This window comes from Alligator mississippiensis, chromosome 2 (assembly GCF_030867095.1).
Source record: "Alligator mississippiensis isolate rAllMis1 chromosome 2, rAllMis1, whole genome shotgun sequence".
In the NCBI taxonomy this organism is placed as follows: domain Eukaryota; kingdom Metazoa; phylum Chordata; order Crocodylia; family Alligatoridae; genus Alligator; species Alligator mississippiensis.
In genome coordinates, this window is record NC_081825.1 from 191,822,497 (window position 1) to 191,844,474 (window position 21,978).

At 43.1% G+C, this 21,978-nt stretch overlaps 1 protein-coding gene across 1 annotated transcript in view; it reads right to left on the minus strand.

Annotated features, from left to right (window-relative positions):
• Window positions 1-17,070, minus strand: part of KCNC1 (potassium voltage-gated channel subfamily C member 1) — a 151,746-nt gene extending 134,676 nt beyond the window's left edge. Inside the window, exon 1 of the mRNA XM_019477115.2 lies at window positions 16,501-17,070. Coding sequence (XP_019332660.2) covers window positions 16,501-17,070 — 570 coding nt within the window. The remainder of the gene's footprint in view (window positions 1-16,500) is intronic.
• Between the last annotated feature and the right edge of the window lie 4,908 nt (window positions 17,071-21,978).

Below are 21,978 nucleotides of genomic sequence, written 5' to 3' on the forward strand. Positions count from 1 at the left end.
GGCACAGCTCCCAGCCCCAGGATCAGCAAACCCCATGTTGCTGAAGCCCCCTGACTAAGTGGACCAGATCCAGCCTGTGGGGCTGTATGTTCCTGAACCCTGTTCTAAGAACGAACTTAAAGCATTTTTTTTAAATATTCTAATACCAAACTATGAAGCTGCCCAGTAGCTGCTGAAGTCAACTGCAAATTTATCACTGAGCACAAAACAAGATCTGGCTCTTGCAAGTTTTGGGAAATGTTGCCCTGCTTTACATATGCTGTATTTTTTTTCTTTGTCTGTGGAATTCATTGCCACAAGATACTATTGAGGACAAGCAGTATTAAATACACAAACAAACAAAAAAAACCACAACAGAAATGCCTGGGTAGTGTATTCTGTTTTAAAAGGTATGTCTACACTAGACGCTACGTCACTGTAGCAATGAGCTACAGTGATATAGCATTGGTGGGCATGAACCATGACACCGATGTTATTACACAGTAGCAATGAGCTACTGCACAGTAGCTTGGTGCTACTGTGCAGTAGTGTTGGAAATGACCTGTGCGGTGCTGGGACTGTGCAGTAATGGCAGTTACTGCACAGTCATTTAGTACTTGCTTAAGCAAGCCAGGTTCATGCCCGCCAATGCGAGTATTTGCTTAAGCAAGTACTAAATAACTGTGCAGTAACAATGGCTCAGTCCGGTGCACATGTAGACGTGCCCAAAGAGTTACAAACCCTGTTGCTTCAATCTCTAAATAACAAGTATTGAGGAAAAATGTTCCCTGTGGATACCTAATGAAAAGCTTTTGCACCTGTCAAGCAGCTAGTGCAGGCTACCATTTGAGACAGAATGTTAGACTAGATGGGTTAGGTCAGTGGTTCCCAACCTTTTTAGGCTCAAGACATCCCTGGATAGACTCGAGGCACTCTTGGGAAATACCAGCTCTCAGTTTTCACAATTTTTTTTGACTGCAGAAAAATAACAGCAGTTTTTTCTGTTGCAAAGAACTCAGACATACCACAGCTATGGATTTCTACTTGAAATTTCTGGGATTATCTTGTAAATCATATTTGTAAGCCTAACAGCGCTAATGCTGTGTGGCACCCTGTGGCACCCGTGAAAGATTCTCAAGGCATCCCAGGGTGCCATGACACCCTGGTTGAGACCCCCTGGGCTAAGTGGTCTGATCCAGCCTATATCCCCATGTGAAGAAACCCAGGATGATTTTGGTTCTTGTCCTGACATTGATCAGTTCATTCTATCGACAAGTGTCAGATAAATGGAGACCAAGATTGGGGGACTCAGCCTGACATTTCATAGTCTGTATAAGTTGTTCTGTGTGTTTTCGTACAGAGGTGAGGCAATATGCAACCTGAGTATGTATTGGTAAACTATTAAATGTGAAAGAAATCGTGTTTTCATGTGGTAACTTAGACAGCACAGTTCTACTCTTGCTCAAACACCCTGAGGAACATATGCAAATAATTCACTTAATTTACTCCTTCTCCTTTTTTTAAGAATAATTGAGAAGAATGAGGTTTCAATGGATGAACAGCCCAAATTGTTGGCACCTGCTCAACAGGAGCACTAGAAGACTGCAAGTAGATTTCATTATTCTTTCTCCATCCACTAAGACCTGTTGTAACTGCAGAGCTTGTCAGCATAATGGGGTTATTACTCCTATTTCTACAGATAGGAGCTGAGGCACAGAAGAAGGGCTGGATCCACAAAAGGACTCTGGTGTTGCAATGCTCAGTGTTACAGTGCCTAACTTGGCCTCCACAGTGGAACCCACAGCTCTGAGTTAGGCATCTAGACTCCCTAAGCAATACATGGCAAGAGTTAGGTAACTCAGAATGGGATTCATACTGACCAATGTGCTGAGTGGGGACCTGTCTAACAAAATACTGAGGATGAGGTGGCAGGGATGTTAAATACTGAGGATGAGGTGGCAGGGCTCTTTGGGCCTTATATGGCTAACTCTGGGCTGCTATCGGGAGGCACCTATCTCCATATAGAATTTAAAGCTCTGAGCCTTCACCAGGAGATAGATACCTAAGCCATTTCTATTGGGGTGTGGGAGGGAAGGCCTAGCTTGTCCTTTCTTTTAAAACAGAGGAGGAGGAGCCACTTTGGTGGTTAAAGCAGTTACCCAGGTTGTCAGAGACCTAGCTTCCTCCTCTGCTTTATGGTGTTCAAGCTCACAGCTCTCTTCCCAAAGGAGATTTGTTCTAACCACCAGGCTATATTATTTTGGGATCAGGGTATTCTCATATCCTTTTGTTTAAATTGTTCCACTTTGCATGGCATAATTAAAGGCTCTCTCACTAAGGGGATTGGGCAATCTTTTGGGAGGGGACAGTCATAATTGCCTAATTCTTCAAGCATTGTTTATACATTTTATACTATGAACAGTCTTTGGAGCAAGTACTATAACGAAAGGCTCCCTCCTGCTCAGGGAGGCGAGTGCCCAAGCCACTAGGTTAGAGGTTCAAGTTCTCTGGCACAATAAATCTTTACATGATGCAACACAGAAAAGTTAGCAGGAGAGAATGGACATCTGGGTTTGAATCATACATGGTCTCCCACATCTTGAATAACTGCACTAGGGAGTTGCATGAAAGGAATTCCACCATCATCTCCTCCCCTCTTTTGGATAAATGGAGCGCAGCCCCATGGGTGTGTGTGAGGTATATTTTGAATATACCTCCAGGTTGGAATCCTCAGAGGGCATAGATGGAGGACTGCCTGGTTTGTGGTCCCTGACAGGACTCAGGTGTGAGGCAGGTGCTGTAGACTAAAACGATTTTGGACGTTGGACTTAGGCAGCCAAGTTTTCTTGTGGATCTGGCCCTAACTGACCTGTTCAAAATCACATTGGAGATCTAGGTTCAGTTCATAGATCTTCCCTACAGACCTTCTAAGTCCAAAGGAACTGGGAGTGGTGAGGAAGAGGTAGCAACACAGACCTTCTGCCTTCACAGTGACCAGCCTAATGGCCAGTGATGGGTGTGGGAAATGGGGTGTGCACCATAATTTCTGCAGGAGTATGGAAGCGGCTTGGTTCCCTCTACTCCACCAGACTGCTCTGGGAAATGTGCCTGAGGCTCAGACAAGTTCCTCCTCGAGTCTCTTACCATTAATTTATCATTTGTATTACAGTAGTATCCAGAAGTCTGAAAAGGGAATGTGGTCCCAGTGTGCCAGGCAAAAAACAAACATGGTAAGAATCAGGGTTGGCAGGGACCTTAAGAGTAATTTGGTCTAACCCACTGCATGAAGGCAGGAATGCTACTGCTGAATTATCCCTGACCAATGCCTATCCAGCCATTTCTTGAATATGTCTAATGAAGGAGATCCCACAATTTCCCTGGTTAGTCCTTTCCCCCGACTTTTACTGTAAGAGACACAGTCTACCTGGAGGAGCTTGCAATCCAAATAAACAAAGGGTGGGAGGAGATGTAAGTAGGGTTTAGCCTGCTTTTAAAGATGAAGAAATAAAGTACTAAGATATTCAATGACTTGTACAAGATGCCAAAAAGCCTACAGTAGAGTCAAGAATTAAATTCAGACCTCTTGAGGCTCAGGCCATTCCCTGAAATACTATTCTTAGTAGTCATTTATTGTCATTTTTATTACTGTAGCACCTCACAGTCACAAAATGAGGACCTTACTGGACTAGGTACTATATACACACAGAAAAAAAGATGGTTCTGGTCCCGAAGAGTTTATAATCTGTGTATAAAAGAAGAGACAACAGATGGATACAACAGACAAGGAAGCATAAGGAAACCCAGGAGACAATATTGGCTCGTAGGATAGGCAGTAGTCATAGCGTACCAGCAGTCTCACTGTTGCCAAGCTTTCTGTAGGCATCAAAGCAAGGGGTTTTTGTGAAGGTTTTGGAGGAGCACAATGAGGTAACTTTCCAGATGGTTATCAGTAGGGCTGTGCGAGGCTTTGGACAGAGCTTCGGATGCAGAAAAGCTTCGGATGCTTTGCGGTCCGAAGGAGCACATCCAGGTCAAAGCGCTGGCCTCGTTCAGCTTCCCGAAGCGGTTCGGAGCTTCGGAAGAACTTCAGAGCTGCCTTGGAGATCCGGCCATAGGGTATAATGGGGAAGCAATAAAATATCTATAACTTTGTTCTCTGTGTCCAATTTGGATGACATTTTTAGGGTTGGTAGACTCTGCAGAGACCATAAATCCTGCCAAGTTTCAAGAAGATTGGTGCAGGGGTTTGGAGGGAACTGCACCCCAAATTCTTGAAAGCAAAACTCCTGTCACGTCTATGTGTTACAACACGGGGGGGGCCCTGCTGTGGAGGAGATCGGTGCAGGGGGGGTCTGGGGGTCTATACCCCTAGCTGCTGACAGGCAAAACTCATGACACAGGTGCTTGTGGGACTGTCGTGGGGTGTGGGAGACACTACTGCAGGCCTGGCTGCTAAGCTACTGTGTTACCAGTTACCAATCAATCATGATTCACTCAGGGACCAGCTCAATACACAGGACCTAGCTAATGTAGCCAGTTAATTGCCATCAATTAGCACCTACAAAACCAGACTAAGGAGAGGAAATAATCAATACAGACAATCAACTGCACCAAGACAGAGACAGTCAGTCCCACAAACACCCATGTCACGAGTTTTGCCTGTCAGCAGCTAGGGGTGCAGGGCCCCAGACTCCCCCTGCACTGATCTCCTCCACAGCTGGCAGCCACCATCCCTGCCACTGTCACCCTGCTGCGCCTTAACACACACAGTGTCACCCATGGCACAAGTTTTGCTTGTCCACAGCTTGAGGTGCAGTTCCCCACAAACCTCTGCACTGATCTTGAAACTTGGCAGGCTTTGTGGCCTCAGTAAGAGCTACGAGCCCTGCAGTTTTGAACCCCCTGTGGTGTAACACATAGATGTGACAGGAATTTTGCTTTCAAGAATTTGGGGTACAGTTCCCCCCAAACCCCTGCACTTATCTCCTTGAAACTTGGCAGGCTCTGTGGCCTCACCAGGGGCCACCACACCTGCAGTTTTCATCCCCCTGTGGTGTAACACACAGCCGTGACATGAGTTTGGCTTTCAAGAATTTGGAGTACAGTTCCCTCCCAACCCCTGTACTGATCTTCTTGAAACTTGTCAGGTTTCATGCTCTTATCAGAGGCTACCATCCTGCAAATTTCATCCAAATCAGACAAAAAAACAACAAAGTTATAGATATTTCATTGATTTCCCCCATTATACCCTATGGCTGGATCTCTGAGGCGGCTCCGAAACTTTGGAGCTGCTTCGGCTGGATCGAGGCGGAAACCCGGTCCGGAGCTCCAGATCAGATCATGGCCATCCGAAGCAGCTGGATCCAAAGCTGGATCAGATTGCTGCCAACTTGCACAGGCCTAGTTATCAGTGCGATAGGCCTTCATCAAAAGAGGGCATAGGATGGGCCTAATGCCTGTAAGTCTTGTATGACAGTCACCCATGTGGAGTACCAGACTTATCAGGGTCAGTTCAGCCTTTCCTCCTTTCTAGGATATTTGCTCTGTATATGCATGTGTGGGCATCTTTATTTTATATGATATCATACAAGCTGAGATTTTGTCAGTTGTTTATGACAGTCCCATGGACAGAATAGAAATTTGTGTCTCATCCTGGCCAAAATGACACTTTCCAGCAGGAAAGATAGTGCACCTCCTTTGCAGTCTGCACCATCAAGAAGCTGCTGAAGTTTATGGCAACATGTATATAAACATGTTTAGATTGTGGGGATGGAAGTACTAAGAAATGCTATAAAATATTTTCTTGAACTTTAACCCATTTTACTGACACCTGTACATAAAGTAAACATTTTTTTATTGGGGCATATTCTAAATGACCTTTTCTTAAGAAGAGCAAATGTACTTTTGTGGTATTGATTTATTCTTTAGACAGTTGACGTTTCAAGTAATCTATATTGGTTTAAAATTTACATGATCTTTTAAAATAAAATGACTTGCATCTCTGGGTTTCTTAGAAAGAATAAACACCTAAAACTAAATCAGCTGAGCACCCACTGTCACTACTGTGCAAGAAAAACTCCACTGAAAGCATATCCATATGGTACTGAAACAACAACTGAAACTTTGATACAGGTGAGGGGTATCAAAAAGCCAGTTAAGCTACACTTAGTTTGTTCTGACAAGTGGTTTGCCTGGGAAACTGAAGTTAAAAAATTCATTTTGTAGTACATGGGACACATCTTGAGAATCTGTTAAACTCAATGGGCTATATCAAGACATTAGCTTTTGTGGAAGACTCCAGACGAAGCAATGGGAAAAACTACTTTAAAAATGATGGCTTTAAGAAACATGGGGATGTTGCCTTAGTTACAGTAGAGATTAAAAGACTGAAAGGCTTCATTGTGCTTGGTGCTGCATGAGATTAACTCTGCCATGTCTCCCCTGGGGGACTTAATTTAAGTAAGTAAAACAGACAAAGGATGAGAGGCAAAACAGGTACAGAGAATGATATGAATTGCCCATGGTCATACAGCAGATAAGTGGCAGAGCTGGAATTAGAGAACCCAGAGATGAAATCCTTGGCCTGTTGAAAGCAGAGAGTGGTTTTCCATTGATTTCAAATGGACCTGGGATTTCACCTAAAGTCCCATTACTCCTTGCTGAGTGCCTCTCCGCAGGATGGCACTGGTGCCACTCCAGTGAGAATTGCAGCTATTCAGAATGTTTCAAGGGCTGTCCATGTACTAGACGTTCTCCTGAACCTGGACATCAAATATGGATGTGAGCTGAAGCTTCTGTTTACAATTTATAATGGAGCAAATCACAATCTTGGATCCTGAAGCCTGGGAGCCTAAGGGTATGGGGCTGTGAGGGCTATATGAGAACTGAACTGGCATAAATAAAATTCAAGGGTGGGAATTCAGTTTGAAATTGAGATCTGCACAAGAACTATCTGACTTGTGTAAACCTCTATAACATGTCAAAGCAATAAGTGATTTTGATTGATTGGATAAGGGAATGCAGCTCCATTTTGATGACTAAAGATTTCTCTAAGGGGCTTTTTACGCTAAGAATGAATTGAGGAACTACTGCATTGGATTCAGTTCTGTCCCGATTCTGAAAGCCTCTTGTGTGAATACTGGATTGATAGCCCAGGAAGTTAAGTAGTGTAGATGTATTTGTTTAGTCATGCAGACTGACATGCTTATTTAAGTCCTGTGTATGTCCTTGGGACAGTGCAGAACTCAATAGGAGTAGATTTTGCTTTTGTTGCTGAAAAATAAATAAATAACCCTGCCTTCCTCCTGAATGATATTTTTAAATGTTACTTTTCAGTTGCTTCATGTCCAGAATGATGCTCTGAATTGTATTGTGATCACAAAATGACAACTATCTTGACCTAGCATTTCTCAATGTAAATCTGAGTTTTATGATTTACTACTGCTTGTGAAATATCAACATAGTTACATAAGAGTATGGCAGTACAGTGTGCCTGTGTTCCAAGAATGTGTGCAGCACACACATGGCTAGCTCTGCAGTACACTGAAACTGGAGTTTTATTGCATTTTAACAAAGGGCCATTACAATACAATTTTAACTTACAGTTATTAAAGGGTCTTACATCGTAAGCAATCGCTGTAAAAAGCATCGGACTTAGATTTATTCATAATTTTTATTGCATGATTTATTAGAACCCCATTACAGACCATAAATCACATCTGAAGGAAATGAAATCCAATTAGGGCCTGATCCTTTCACTCTTACTCATATTGGGTAGTGCCTAACTCTGAGACTAATTCCAATGAAATAAATGGATCGATATTATGTAGAGTAAGGCAGCACTCTTGACAGTGGGACAAAGGGTGGCAGAATTGGGCCCTCAATGAGTACAAAAGAGGAATATCAATTTTTTTTTTCTAAAACTGGGAGCACTCAGTTTTCTCTTTTTATTGTTTTGTTCTATTTCATTCATTTCATTGCTTTCCTCTGATCCTAACAGCTCTATTTCCAGGGTACAGCTCTGACTAAATCATATATTTATATAATCCAGTGTTCAACAGAGAAAGACAAGTTAGTCTGCTAATGCTGTTATTTCCCTCAGACTAGATGCAGCACATTGAAATTGAGAAGCTAATTGCAAAGACCTCAAAATGGCTGCTCCATTCTTGTTATCATTCAAGAAAGCAGTTGGATTGCATAAAATCAGGCCCCTATATAATAGGAAGCCAGTCTTGCAACTCTTGCTCCTATGAGTAATGATTACTTACTTCACTAAAAGGCTTCAGGACTGGTCCCTAACTAACACTTTTAATGTCCCTCCACACCCTACTTGTTTACTAAATACAGCCCTCAGATGTTATCTAATTGGAAATTGACTTGGGCATAAAATTAGGTCTTGAAGCCTTAATAAGGACCTGATCCTGTCTTTACACAGATAAAATTTCCACTGATGTCACTAGGGTTTTATCTGTGTCAATGTGTTTACAGAGTGTTTTTAAGATTTGAAGAAATTTTTAATAATTTGGAGAAAAAAAATGTTAATGGCATTCCCAGTTACTAACATACAGTACTCAGCACTGCTTCAGGATCAAAATATATGATGTATCTAAGAAAAAATATACTGTAAATGATCTGTTATTTTGTGCTATGCTGCAGATGGGTCCTCTCCTCTCTTTGAATGTAAAGGCAGTTTGGGCATTGAATTCAGTATGAGAAGCATTGGGATCTTTGTCACTGATTTTATACCATTCTTCTCCTAGGCTAAAAAAATATGAGGCCATACATAGATACTTTATTACTTAAAATGTTCCATGAATATACATAAAATAGTAAGTAATTTATTGTTGTTTTTAACTAGAAGAACCAAACCTAGAATTTTAAACTAGAGAAAAACATATACAGAAAATACATCATGTTTTTGCTAAGTATGGACTAATTTGTGACAGTTTTATGTATAATTTAGAGAAAACATAAACTATATATTAGTCACATTTCTTCTCTCCTCAATACACATATGACATACCACCATAAAGCATCAGTGTTTTATTGCCTTTTCTCCAACCAAAGCTAAATTAGCAAAGTAAGGGGGAATATAAGAGTGTAAGACTAGAGACCAAATCCCATTCCAGTGAAACCAATAGCAACATTTCCATTGACTTGAATAGAATCAGGGATTAGGTTTTAGGAGTATTGCAGGGTGGCCTGATCTTGGACTCCTTCTGCATAAAGAAATCCCATCCGCTTCAGTGGGAGTTGTGTGCATAAAAGATTTGTAGGATCATAGGTTTTGGACCAGCTCCACTAATTCCTTAATAACATGAACTTTCCCTATTCACACAAATAACCCCACAGGATTAAACAGGAGCATAAAGTAAGAAAGAAATAGGAAATACACAGAGGGGATCTTACAAATGAAAACAAATTGAGCATTTAATAATAATGATTGGAAATAGCAAATGAAAGATAACTTCTTTGAACCAGAATGGTCAGGCTGTGCTGTGGCTATCCCAGGTAACTATGCACCACTGTTGAACTCCATGTTTTCACCTACCAGGAATATCCCGACTTGACTTAAATTCAATTGTAGCTGTTTCTGGTCAATATTATATCTTTCTGTGACTTTATACAGCACTGGGACAATGGAGGCCCAATCCTGATTGATTGCCACCACAAAATCAATCATTGATTCAAAAAACCAAACAAACAATTGAAGTCGGGGGGAGCTGACATGAACTGAATATATGTACTAAGTGTGACAGCTGCCGTCTTGACCAACACACCAGGAAATGGGTTTAGGATCTCCAGAGCTAAAAGAATGATCTGCTAGTACTGCCTGGCTGGGGTAGTAAAAGACTGGCAGGCTTTGTGGATTGGGCAGAGAGGGAAGAGGGGGAAACACCTCACACTCACCAGTTACGTAAGTATTTGCAGGAGCAGGTCTCTTAATGGGAGACTAGACTCCCAGCGGGGGTGGTGCAGACAACTACCCTGGAGATCTTCAAAAGGAGACTGGACGCACACCTTGCTGGGGTTATTTGACCCCAGCAGTCTTTCCTGCCCAGAGCAGGGGGGCTGGACCCGATGATGTTCCCTTCCACCCGATGATGGTCCCCTCATGAGGTCCCTTGCAGCCCTAAACTTCTGTGAATCTGTGTGAATCTGTGAGACAATGGAGAGGATAATAGGGAGGTGTTTGAAATAAATAATGTTAAAATGGTGATTAGTGGACGCGTCTACATGAGATGCTGCTGCGATGTAGCATCGGCACCCACACACCGTAACGCTGATGCTACTATGCTCTAGCTTGTTGCTACTACGCAGTAGGGTCAGAAGCGACAGTGTGCCATTGGGACTGTGCAGTCATTTAGTACTTGCAAAAGCAAGTACTAAATATCTGGGCAGTAACAACTGTCAGCTGTGCACACATGTAGACACACCCAGTGAAAACCTTTTGGGAACTGCTATTTCTTCTGTGTCATAATACAAGAACAAGGGAACCTTTAGAAGCACTGACAGGTTACAGTTTGTACAAAGCTATAATGCACTATACAGGACCATCAACTCATACGATTCACTGTCAAAGTACATGGTGATGAACGGTTCAGTAAGGCTCAACACAAGATTAGATGCGTCTTTCCCAGGGGAAAACACTCAGAGGTGAACCAGCTGGGAGAAAAAGTCTCTGAGGATTCCCTTAGCAATTTTTTTCTAAACTCATCCAGGCTGGTGTGGGGCCCTGAATTGTCATCTTTCCCTTCCCTCAGCAGTCCTTGGAAACCTTTTTTTGGGGAGCTTCCCAAATTGGATTGGGCACCACAAGAAGGTTAGTAGAATTGGAGGCTGAGGCTGGCTGTATTAAATTTCCCATGGGCCTTTTATAGTTTTGTCTCACGGATAATGTATATCTCCTGTTATTTCCTCAATGCTAAAAACCCCTTATTCTGATGCATGGAATTTCTTCTATATATCTAGATAAGGGACGAGGCAGTTCAGTGGGGATGGATGATCCCTGCCTGCTTTTCTGCAGCTAGGAGCAAATCTACATAGAAGCAATCCCTTCCATGTGTAGAACAAAGGGACTGCTTTTATTTGGCTTTGTTTTGTTTTTACAATTCTAGCCAAGCTATAAAGTTACAGGGACTATTTGTCCTTCCATCTAGGATTCCCAACTATGGCTGAGAAGAAATCTCTCCTCCCTCTGACAGAGGAGTACAGAACATGGAAGAGTGGTTTATTATAAAGGCCTTTACCTAACTGTGTACTGTGTGTGGTAAAAAGCAGGATTCTGAGCTGGAAGGACCAAAAGTGATTCTATCTTGATCATTACTAGTGATAAGAGAATAGAAAATGGATTGAATACATATACATAATTTATTACATGATAATTATTTACTGCATTACTTCATTCAACAGAAAAAAGGCCAAACATACATTGTAGGCCCCTCTCTGATGGAGAAGGGAGTGGGAAAGAAGGCTGTTCCAGGCCTCTTCCCTTTACTAACAAGCAATGGACTTGGTCTCCTTAAGCATGTGGACCAAGATTCCCATGGGAGATTTGTGATATTGGGATATTATAGAAGCCAGGGGTAATTCTAGCACATCCACAGCCCACAATACTATGGCCCTTACAGGACCCATCTGCTTCCCTTCTCTAGTGCCCCAAGGGGCGGTTCATAAGGAGCTAGCCTAAATTAGTACAACAGGGTTGAACATCCTCTTGTGGAGTGAGTGCCATTCCCCTGCTCCCAGCCTCTTCCTAACACAGTAAAACCATTCCTCAAGGACCACCCAGTGAAGAAAGTATGGGCTGCTGCAAGTTTCTGTGGAAGAATGGGGAAAGGCCACCGCTCACGCTTCCTGTGAGCCTCTCATCTTCTAGCTCTAACTTCCTGATCTGCTTATTGCCTTCCACATACAGGGCTAGTATATAGGTCCACAACTGGGAAGAGTTGAGCTGTGTGGTGGTTTTGATCATGGCTGCACCATATTATACTCAAATACTTTCATTAAAATGTATTTGGAAGTACTGGAAAAGCCCTGGTGAGGGTTATTGATAACCCAGTCAATGTTTAGCATGAGAATGTGCAGAGCCAATCCACCGAAAGCTTGGGGTTTCCAGACCCTGGCTAAAATTAACAACTTCCAAGTTAAACAAGCAAACAAAACAGTCGCGGCCTGTTGGAGGACTAGGAGAAACAGGACAAAGACTCTGGTTGCCAGGAGTGCTTACCAGGCTAGACTCCCGAAGTGGAAATTTTGCCTGAGTAAGAACTGCATGATCAGGCATTATATGACAGAGCAAAACCAACTGAATGGTAAGAAGGAAATTAGGAAAGTATTTGTGTGTGCATATGTGTGTGTGATAAATGAGTGCAAACCACTGGGATGTGCAAACCAGAGGGGAACTTTTAGTACATCAGAACAATGTCATTGACATTGGCGAAGTAGTGTTGATTTAGGTGAGATGAGTCTAGAGCTTTCTAAAGTGTTACTTCTGCATCTACTTACTAGTTGAGGGATAGATTTCCAAAAATGCTAAGGACACAAATAGCCTTCTGGTAAGCTTTATGAACATGGGTTAGGTACCTAACTTTCTATGGAATTTAGGTTCTTAATCTGCCTAGGTGTTCTTGAAAAATCCCACTAGGTGCCTCTCTGCCTCTTTAATTACCTGCATTTCTTCGTCAATCAGATCCTTAGATTTTACTTTTCCATTCATAAGATTTTTCCTGAGTTATGTATGTCCAGATCCTCAAAGGTATAGAAGGGTACAGCATCCATTGTTTTTCATGGGAGGTAGGTATCTTAACCCCTTCCAGCTGTACTCCATATAGAAAGGTATGGGTTTTCTCCATAGACTTAGAAGAACATGTTTATTCATAGGTTAACAATCTTTCTATAAGGTCCAAATTATTTTTGGACTTAATATTTAGAAGTCTAATAGTTAACTTCATAAATGCTCAATGCTAGTTAGCTATTTTAAAAACAAAATAAATCCCTGGGTTGCAATAAATGCAACATGTATACTTTAAAGGAAAATTATTACTGACCAGTACCTTATGTTTTAGAATGAGTATGTTCTATAGAAATGGAGAAAACTTTCTAAGTTATCCAGTATTGTATGCTGCATACAAATTCCATCCCTCCTTTTTTTGGTCATCCAGTCTAAGAATGAAAATGATCCTATCTAACTCAGATGGCCAATTCAAATATTGATTCTAAATAATGAATATTCTAAAGCATACTGCCTACAAACAGTTCCTTGAACTTTCATGGCTTTAAAGATGGCCCTAATTAAGCAAGTTAGTCAAGCATGTGCCCATATTTGTAAAAACTATTAATCAAACAGTTTCCAAAAGTGACTAGATTTGGGCAAATGTTGATCTTTCCAGAGAATGTTTCCAAAGGAAACTGAAAATTGATAGAAAAAATTGTGTACACTAAAAAAAACATAGCAGATTTTAGTCTAGGACAATGTCATTCTGCTTACATATGTCACTGCGTATGATCTGTGGGATTTTATCACTCAGTTGAAAATTTGAATCCATTTTTTGTCTTGCATAGGTATAACAATATAAAAAATAAATAAAATTGTACATTAAGATATAAATTTGATATAACTGGGATAAAAATTGAAAGCATGTATAAAGGACATGCAGCCTTAAGGATTTGTAACCTATTCTATAAGCTAATGTCATGACTTTTAATGTCATAGACAAATAAAAAATGTAAGGCTTGGTGTATGAATGGAATATAAGTAACTGAAAGTTGTCTTTGTAGTTAGCAGTGAGATGGAACTGTATTCACGTGAGTTTTTACTATGATTATATGACTGTACTTTGCGATTGATTTCTTTACCAAACCTTCCATATGAAGCAACTGATTATTTTGCTTTTGATTAGCTCTAATGATTCTGAGGTATTTTTGTGATGTCTGCCATTTAAATGCTATCAGGATTTTTCAACCTTGTCCACTTCCTTTATATCCATAACCACTCACTATTACTTCTATTAGAAAATATTAAGTAACTTTTAATGTTGTCATAGACAGTTTGTGCATGTGTTGGTACTGACAACTATCCATCTACGTGAAAATATTAAAATACATTTTAATATTTAAAATATTTTTTAAAATCTTGTGTGTCTATAGATAAAAATAAAATAATTATTTTATTGAAAGTGCAAAGTATAAATCTCCTCTATAGCAAGCAGTACCTAAAGGCAGTTGTCCTCAATCTTCCCTGGCCTATGGGCAACAACACTGACAACATGCTTCAGACAGTATCCTACTTTGCTGTCCCTGTCCACCTAAGGTTTAGCTTTTAAATTTCCTGAGGCCACAAACAATGTCAGAGAACCTCATGGACAACATACAATGCCTGGGCTGGGGATCACTCTCCTGAGGAACAGACAACTCTGGAGCAAATCTGGATCTCAGCAGAACTAGGTGTACACACAGAGAAGTGAATTATGAAATAACTAAAGAGGAATATGAATGATCTTGTAGAAGACCTGTTGTTATGAAGAGGTGCAAAAAATGAACTCACAATGGAAATCAAGTTTGCCCATCACACAGTCTTTTAATATTGATCACTCTTTTCAATCTCCTCCCTAAAATATGTTAGTAATTATATGGAAAAATACAATGTTTTTACTAACATTGACATTGTTTGCATGATTTTCAACTGGAAAACACTACCAGTTTTACTGTAAGCCCTTTCCACAAAATATGGGACAAGCTAAATTCCATTTGTAATTGTGATGCACTTCAGTAACAGATGTCTGGCCACTGGAGAGAGCTGCTTTTAAAATCAATGTATGTTAACACTTCATCTGATTGCAGGAAGCAAACTAAGCTTTTTGAAAAGTACCCTCCAGCCTTCCATCCTCATTTCCACATTCCCTTGGCAGATATCAAGGATTTGAAAGCTACACTACAACAGTGTCATCCTTTCATATTATGGTAAATATTTCATTAATTCTTTATACTTTGTGTTATTTAAAGGAACTCATTCTGAAATATTAACTCCATTGTTCAGCAGAAAAATCTCAGAAGAGATGTCTTAAAATGTTTAAAAATGCATCTTGAAATTATACCAGGCTCTGTCCCAGCTTCCATAATTCACTTAGTTTATGGACCTAACATTTCAGATTTTTGCTTAGCCTGAAGTCTCCATTAGCCACCCTTCCATTCATATACAAATCCATTTCTCTATTACCCTCCCTTTCCCCCATTTATTCCTTTTTCATCCATCTATTCATTTTTTCCAGGTTGCCCTTTAATCTGATCCTATTCCTTTGATCCTCATAAAGAAGGTCAACTATACTGTCACTAGTAAACCAGCCATGCTGATTTAGGGCTGGTGGCAGTTGCATCTTTGCAAATGGATCACACTGTGTTTGAGCCATCTTCCCTGTTCATTCCCCTACCCATCATTAATTTTTTCCTACTTACCCAGACAGCTACCTCAGGGGTTTAAGCTGCTGCCACTGAAATAAATGCGTGCTTTACCACTGACTTCAATAGGAGCAGAATCAGGCCCTAGATTAGCACAACAAACCAAAGAATGTCTGATTAATCCCACACAACATGGCCCCAACAGTACCTATAGAGAAAAGTCAGTTAGCTGTTTCACTGTCATACAGTTATGCTGTGGATTGCAGCACCATTCATTTCCTTTCTGTTAAAACTGCATAAGCTGGGAGGGAGGAGCTGTTCTTCAGTACCCAGCAAGAAACCCATCAAACACATCCCTTCTCCATGAGTGTACACCTCATTCTAGAGTATCTGTCACTCCTCCCATGGAAAGGAAACATGAGCTAGATGAATAAGGGAAATAGGTCTCCAAAAGCACAGCCTGAAATATTTACCAGAGCCCAGAAAAGGAGGTGGAAATAAGAGACTGCCCTTCCAGTTCATACTCAAAAAGTCACCAAACCTGTCTCTCTCTGTTCCAGAGAATGAACCTTTCTCTATCTCAGGGAAGGAATACTGTAGTTATCTGCAGGGCAATTAGAAAGGGAACCTCTCCAAACTAGAGGATGACTAGGACTGTACACAGGGGGAGGGAAGTAGTCCTCAAATCTCCATGCACTGCCTGCTTTAATGAATCTCTCTCCTGTCCAAAGGAAGTAAAAATTCATGTATCCATGATGTACAAGGGTACCTAGAATGAAGTTTTCCATAAGTCCACACATAGGTTACTGCTTTAGGGCACAGGTCTTCACAGGCTTATGGTTGAATGGCTGCCCTAGAGTGCACACTCCCAGTGGTGAGTGTCCATTCTAGAATACAAGGATCCATAAGCCAGTGAGTTAGTGTCTGCTCTATAATACAGATTTCCATGGGCCTATGCATGTGTGTCTACTCAAGACTGCAGGTCTCCATCAACTCATGCTCTGGAATGCTAGGGCCTACCAGATCTTGAATGAAAGTAGTCCTGACCATACTGAGGGTAGCAAGTTGGGCTAACCTCAGGCAGGTTGTAAGTGTGCTGAGTACAGTGTTGATTGTGAAGCTTACCCTTGCATATCTGGAGGAATATGGATCCTCAAAGAGTGCCCAGATGCGGGGCTGCCACCTTCTCCAGAAGCCCCCCGATCTGCCATCTGGCGAATCACTGAGTGCCAGGCGTTTAGTCATCTCCAGCTCCTCCTCGCCATCACCAGAGTCTCCAGTGCCATCTACATCTCCATCCTCAGCACTGCTATCCAGGGGCGCTCCACCAAAGCTGTCAAGAGCCTCCTCAGCGTCGCGGTGCTGTCGGTAGGTCATCCAACAGCAGGGCTCCACATCGGTTTCATCAATGCCCCAGAAGGCCAACTCCTCCTCATACAGAGGCCCACACACATCTGCTGGGCAGTGTAGTTTGCCCGTGCGGTAGTAGTTCAGGATGTGGGCGAAGACCCCTGGGTGCCGATCAAAGAAAAACTCATCTGTACGTGGGTCATAGTCAAAGTGGCTGTGGGCATCAGGCTCAGCAATCCAGGCCAGCCGAGTGCCGGGCAGGGTGCGCAGGGTGCTGCGGTAAGTCTGGTGCCTAGTGCCTCCCACGTTGATCACGATGCGATCGCTCTCATCGCCCTGGCCCATCTCGTCTCTTATTAGGCATGTCGCAGACTCATCCAAGCAAGCACGGTACACAGCAAGCACATAAGGGGACAATGGTTGCTCAGCTGCAATCAATACCTAACCCAATCATTTATCCATAAGGTCAGGGATCGCCTTGGCAAAGGGCACCTGCTGGTCCCAGCACTTTCCGACTCTTGCTCCAGATGGTATGAATCCAAGGGCACCAATGAAAGTGAGTGTTGGCAGCTCCCAGTCCTAAGATCCCTTCTATTTGAAACCAGAAACTCTGGCACTGTTTTATTTTAAGCAAGCACTCAGGAAGTGGGGAAGTGGGGGAAGGGAGGACACACGCTCTCTCTCTCCAGGAGCAGTCGCCAAGGTCTGCTAGGCAGGTATGTGTGTGTTGAAGGGGGAGGTTCCTTCCTCCACTGGATGTGGCAAAGAAGAGAAAAGAATCCAGTGGTGCCGACAGCTGTTCAAGGCACCTCTGAGTTGGGAGGAAGATAGCTGGGTGCAGCAAGAGAACAGAAGAAGGAAAAGGAGGCTGGGGGGGGCGGGGAAGGGGAAGGGGAGTTGCAGACAGTCACAGACACACACTGGGGGTAGGAGGGGATGGACTCTCGCGCCCAGCTCCAGCAACAGACCAAATCTCTTAGGTATTATTGTAGTTGTTTGTGTTTGTACCTCTTTTAAGTCCTAGAGAGACAGGTAGGCTCAGCGTTGACTGCTGCTGGGGAACTCAACATGTAGCGATCCCGGTTTGGTTTGGAAAAAAGAAAAAAGAGCAATGATCTGGGGGTGAAGATCAAGAAGTGAAAATGTTACAGAAGGGAGGAAAAAACCGTGAAGGAAAAAAAAAACACCCCAAAACCCAAACAAACAAATCTCGAGTTGCAGCTCCTGACTCCAGACAATAAATAGACGGATCCGGCTTAGGGATGTCCCCCCTTCTGTCTCTTCTTGTTGATCCACATCACATCTTGCAGCAGCCCTCGAGGCGCCCGGGGACCTGCAGCTGGCGGTGCCCGTCCCTTGCTCTCCGGCCGAAGCAGGGAGCAGAGCCGGCGAGCGGCGGCTTCCAGCGGTGCCCAGCGGTGGTGCTGAACGGACAGCTCCGGCTCCGGCTCCTCTGCCGGGCTTTGGGCGTCGGGTTTCCCCGGGGAAGCCGGCGGGAGGTGGGAGGAGGGCAGGGGGGTGCAAAGGCAGAGGAGAGAAGGGGAGGATGTAGGGGGTGGGGGCTCTTTATTCCTCCTTTCCCCACGGATCAGGCAGCAGAAGGCGATGCCACCGGCCTCTCCGCCCCTGCTGTTTCAGGGGATGCTGGCGGCTGGGGCCGGGGAGCTCCTGCTGCTGCTGGTGGTGCTGGTGCTGGTGCCGGTGCTACCGCCTTAGCGGCTCAGTCCAGCCAGCCCGGTCTCCGGACACTTCAACACAACGCAGGCGCGTTGGGCTCTGACTAGAGCAGTTCTCCCTGGGTCCTAACGCAGAGCTGTTGCACACCTGGCATGCAAGCCCGTTGCAATGGCAATTTCCTCCTCCTCCTCCGAGCCGGGGGGTGGGGGGAGGCAGCTGGGCGAGATCTGCTACAGATGTCCTGTCTAGTCTGTGCCCATGTTGCCTCCTGTTCAAGAAAGGTCCGACGGGATGAGGCGCTGGTGCATCGTCTCCTGTAATGCAGCTGTTCCTGGTTCTCTCCCTCCCCTGCCTCCCCTCTGAGCTTTGGAAACCTGAAGTGAATAGATCTGGGAAGACTGCTGCAGTGTGTGTGTGTGTGAGCCCACACAGGTGGAAGCTGGGAGAAGACAGGACAAGAAACACCCAGAAAATGGGTCCTTTTAAGCCACTTTCAGCACAATGGAAACAGCCGAGTCCTCTCTAGCAGGGGGAAGCTGGGGCATCAGAACCTGCCTTGCCTCCCTGTCAGGTTTTGACATTAGCCTGCAGATATTTTTTTGTTCCCTCCCGCCCCTGAAGAGTGCTCCACCCATGGCACTAGGATGATGAAGGCTGACACTTTCCCTTCACCTTTCCTCATAGCCTGGTGAGGTAACTGTTTCTGACAGAAAATGCTTCTCCTCTTCCCTTTCCTCCCCCTGACCTCAGAGGAACAATTTCTGATGTGAGAAAGACCCATCTGCTACAGAAACAATGTCCTTCACCTGTTTTGTGCTGCTGCCCATCGAAGAGCAAGGAAAGAGATGGTGCTGAGAGAAAAGGGAGCTTTTATCTTCTATTTAGAACTAGCTATTATAAATATACATGATAAAAACATGTATCCCTTGTTTGGAAATATGCTTGCTGGAAAGTTGTATCATGCCTAGAAGTGCTGGTTTCTCTCTCTGTTGCTGCCTGGCTTACAGCTCTGAATTGCTCTGCCAAAAGAAATGTCAAAAGCCATTTAAAACTGTGGATTAACAACAGGCTACAAAGCTGAAGTGCTGAATTCAAAGAAAGAACTCAGCACACATATCTTTCTCACATAATAAATGTAAAAACATTGGGCCTGCTTCCCATTACCTTGCCTCCTTATAGACACTTGCACTCGCAAAATATTATACACACTGGTATTATCATTAGGCAATATTCTACATCAACATTACATAGGCATAAGACTCCGCATGACATACAAGGTGGAGGGTAATCAGGTCAGTTATTTATCAGGTACAAAATATTGTATATTTCATTGCAAGAGAGCAAACTTAACTCTGGCCGTTTGGACATTTTAATGTGTTATTTTTCCAAATATGCTTTCAGTATCTAAATATTTTTTTCTTAGAGTCGTTGGTATCTGGGAAATATGATTATTGTTGGATTTTTTTAGTGTAAACTTCTTTGCTAATGTACCTACTTATGTCTCTTAATAATAACATATCCTATGTATGTTACTGGAAAACTTAATTTTAATTTAAATCAAAAGGCTATAAGCACACAGATGAGAATTTCTAGTTGAGATTGATCCATAAATGCTTATGGTGTGCACAAATTTTGTTTCAGTCCCAAATAATGTAGTAATTTATTTTGGATTGACTGGCTGTAGCATAGTATTTATCTTGAGTTGGGGGGGAGGGGGGAGTTTGTGCAAATGGTTGTTTTGATTAAATGCTTTTTTGTCCAAATGTTTGGTAACCATATCTAGATGGAAAGACAGTAGTGTGTGGCTTTAACATGCAGGAGTGTAGCAAAGACATGTCTGCATCATGGGCGGAGCGAGGTTCCGGGAATATCTTGTAATTCTTAGTTGCACGTGGCTCCTGGGCAGAGGCTTCTCTGAGTTACATGGAGGATTGGGGCCAAGTTGTAAAAGGCTCAAAGATGACCTGAAAACACTTTGGCCTCTTGCTCTGTTTTGTATATCAAGCACAAGAATGCAAAATCAAGGTCAATGTGTTTATTTCCTTGATCTAACTTTTATAGTTTTGTGAATCTCATTGACTTGAATGGAGTGAGAGCTGGTAGGTGCCAAACACTTCTGAATGCAATCCATCTGTACTGGCACAATTACATTTATAATGTCCTTAGCTGGCATTTCAAGTGTCCCCCTCCCTGCCAGTCCTTCCATGGTGCTAATGCATCAGACTTGACACTCCTTTGACTCATTCTCACATAATCATCTCTGTACATCTTTTTCCAGGCTCTCTGTGTTTGGTGTAATCTCCAAAACCAGTTTATGAAGCTACCCTCGCCCCCACCTCATTCAACTGTCTCCTTAAGACTCACTTTTGCCACAAAGCCCGTTGAAGCTCTCTATCCACCGTGAGTGCCCTGGGCAGAGTTGCAACTAGATGATTATGTTGATATTCCCTTGTCCATCTTGCCTTCCTTCCTCACCCATTTTTCTGTTCTTTGGTCACTCATGCTTAACTCCTATATTGGTAAAGTGAATAGGGCAGTGGCTATGTTGTTGCTTGTAATTTTTTGGTTTGCAGTGATGGGCTAGGACATGCTTGAGGGCTTCCGCTCATGCAAGAAGAGTCAGTCCATACCCTTTTAGGAGCTCACAAGATAGACAGGCAGATGATGCCATGGAAGAGGAATAACAAAGAATGTGTCTGTATTGCAAGATTTGGGTTTTTGTGGGGTTTAAAAGTTGAAAGAAGAGGACTTTCAGATAACCTTAGGGAGATCAGGCTGTAAGCAGGGAGGTGGTTGGAAGAAGGCCCAGTTGATTGTTTGAATCCGGCAGATACAGGTGGGAATGCATGCAGTGTACATGAGACATGGGGCAATGTGAAGCTCAACAAGGACAGATAAGGAAGAGGAGAATGCTACAGAGCCTTGAGGAAGGTGACATGTAGTTTGACTCTGCTTGGACAGCAAATGGGGAGCCACTGGGGAGATTCAAAGGTGGGGGTGAAGTGATCAGTTTGGGTGAAAGGTGATTTAAATGGCTGCATTTTCCAAGCTGACAAAGGGACATTTGCAAGGCCAAAGAGGATTTTGCAGTGTTCAAGGGGAGACACACTGGGGACATGAATAACAGGAATAACAGTTCAGGAAAGCATTTTACCCTGTGGTCAGGTTTGGTATGGACTGTGGGGGATTTTGCCTTCCTCTGTAGTGGAGGGGAGAGGGGGACATGGCCGTTTCTGGGATCTCTTGAACATATACAATTTTTACAGCAGCAGGACATTGACCACCATAGTCCCTTTGCTTTACCTGAGGCATATTAGGTCATTGTGTCTTGCGTTGTGTGAGGGAAAACCATGTAGTTTTGTTAAGAGGATAGACAATGGATTGTATAGGATCGTTTGGATGGGGATGATCCTGCCTCAGACAGGGGATTGGACTAGATGACCTGTGGAGGTCCCATCCAGCCCTACTTCTCTATGAAACTCTGTGAAACAGATTTGCCTGTGAGGTTGAAAGAGAAGGTTTGTTGGTAGAGGCAACACTGGCAGATGTGAGTATGACTGGCCTGTGTAGAGCAAT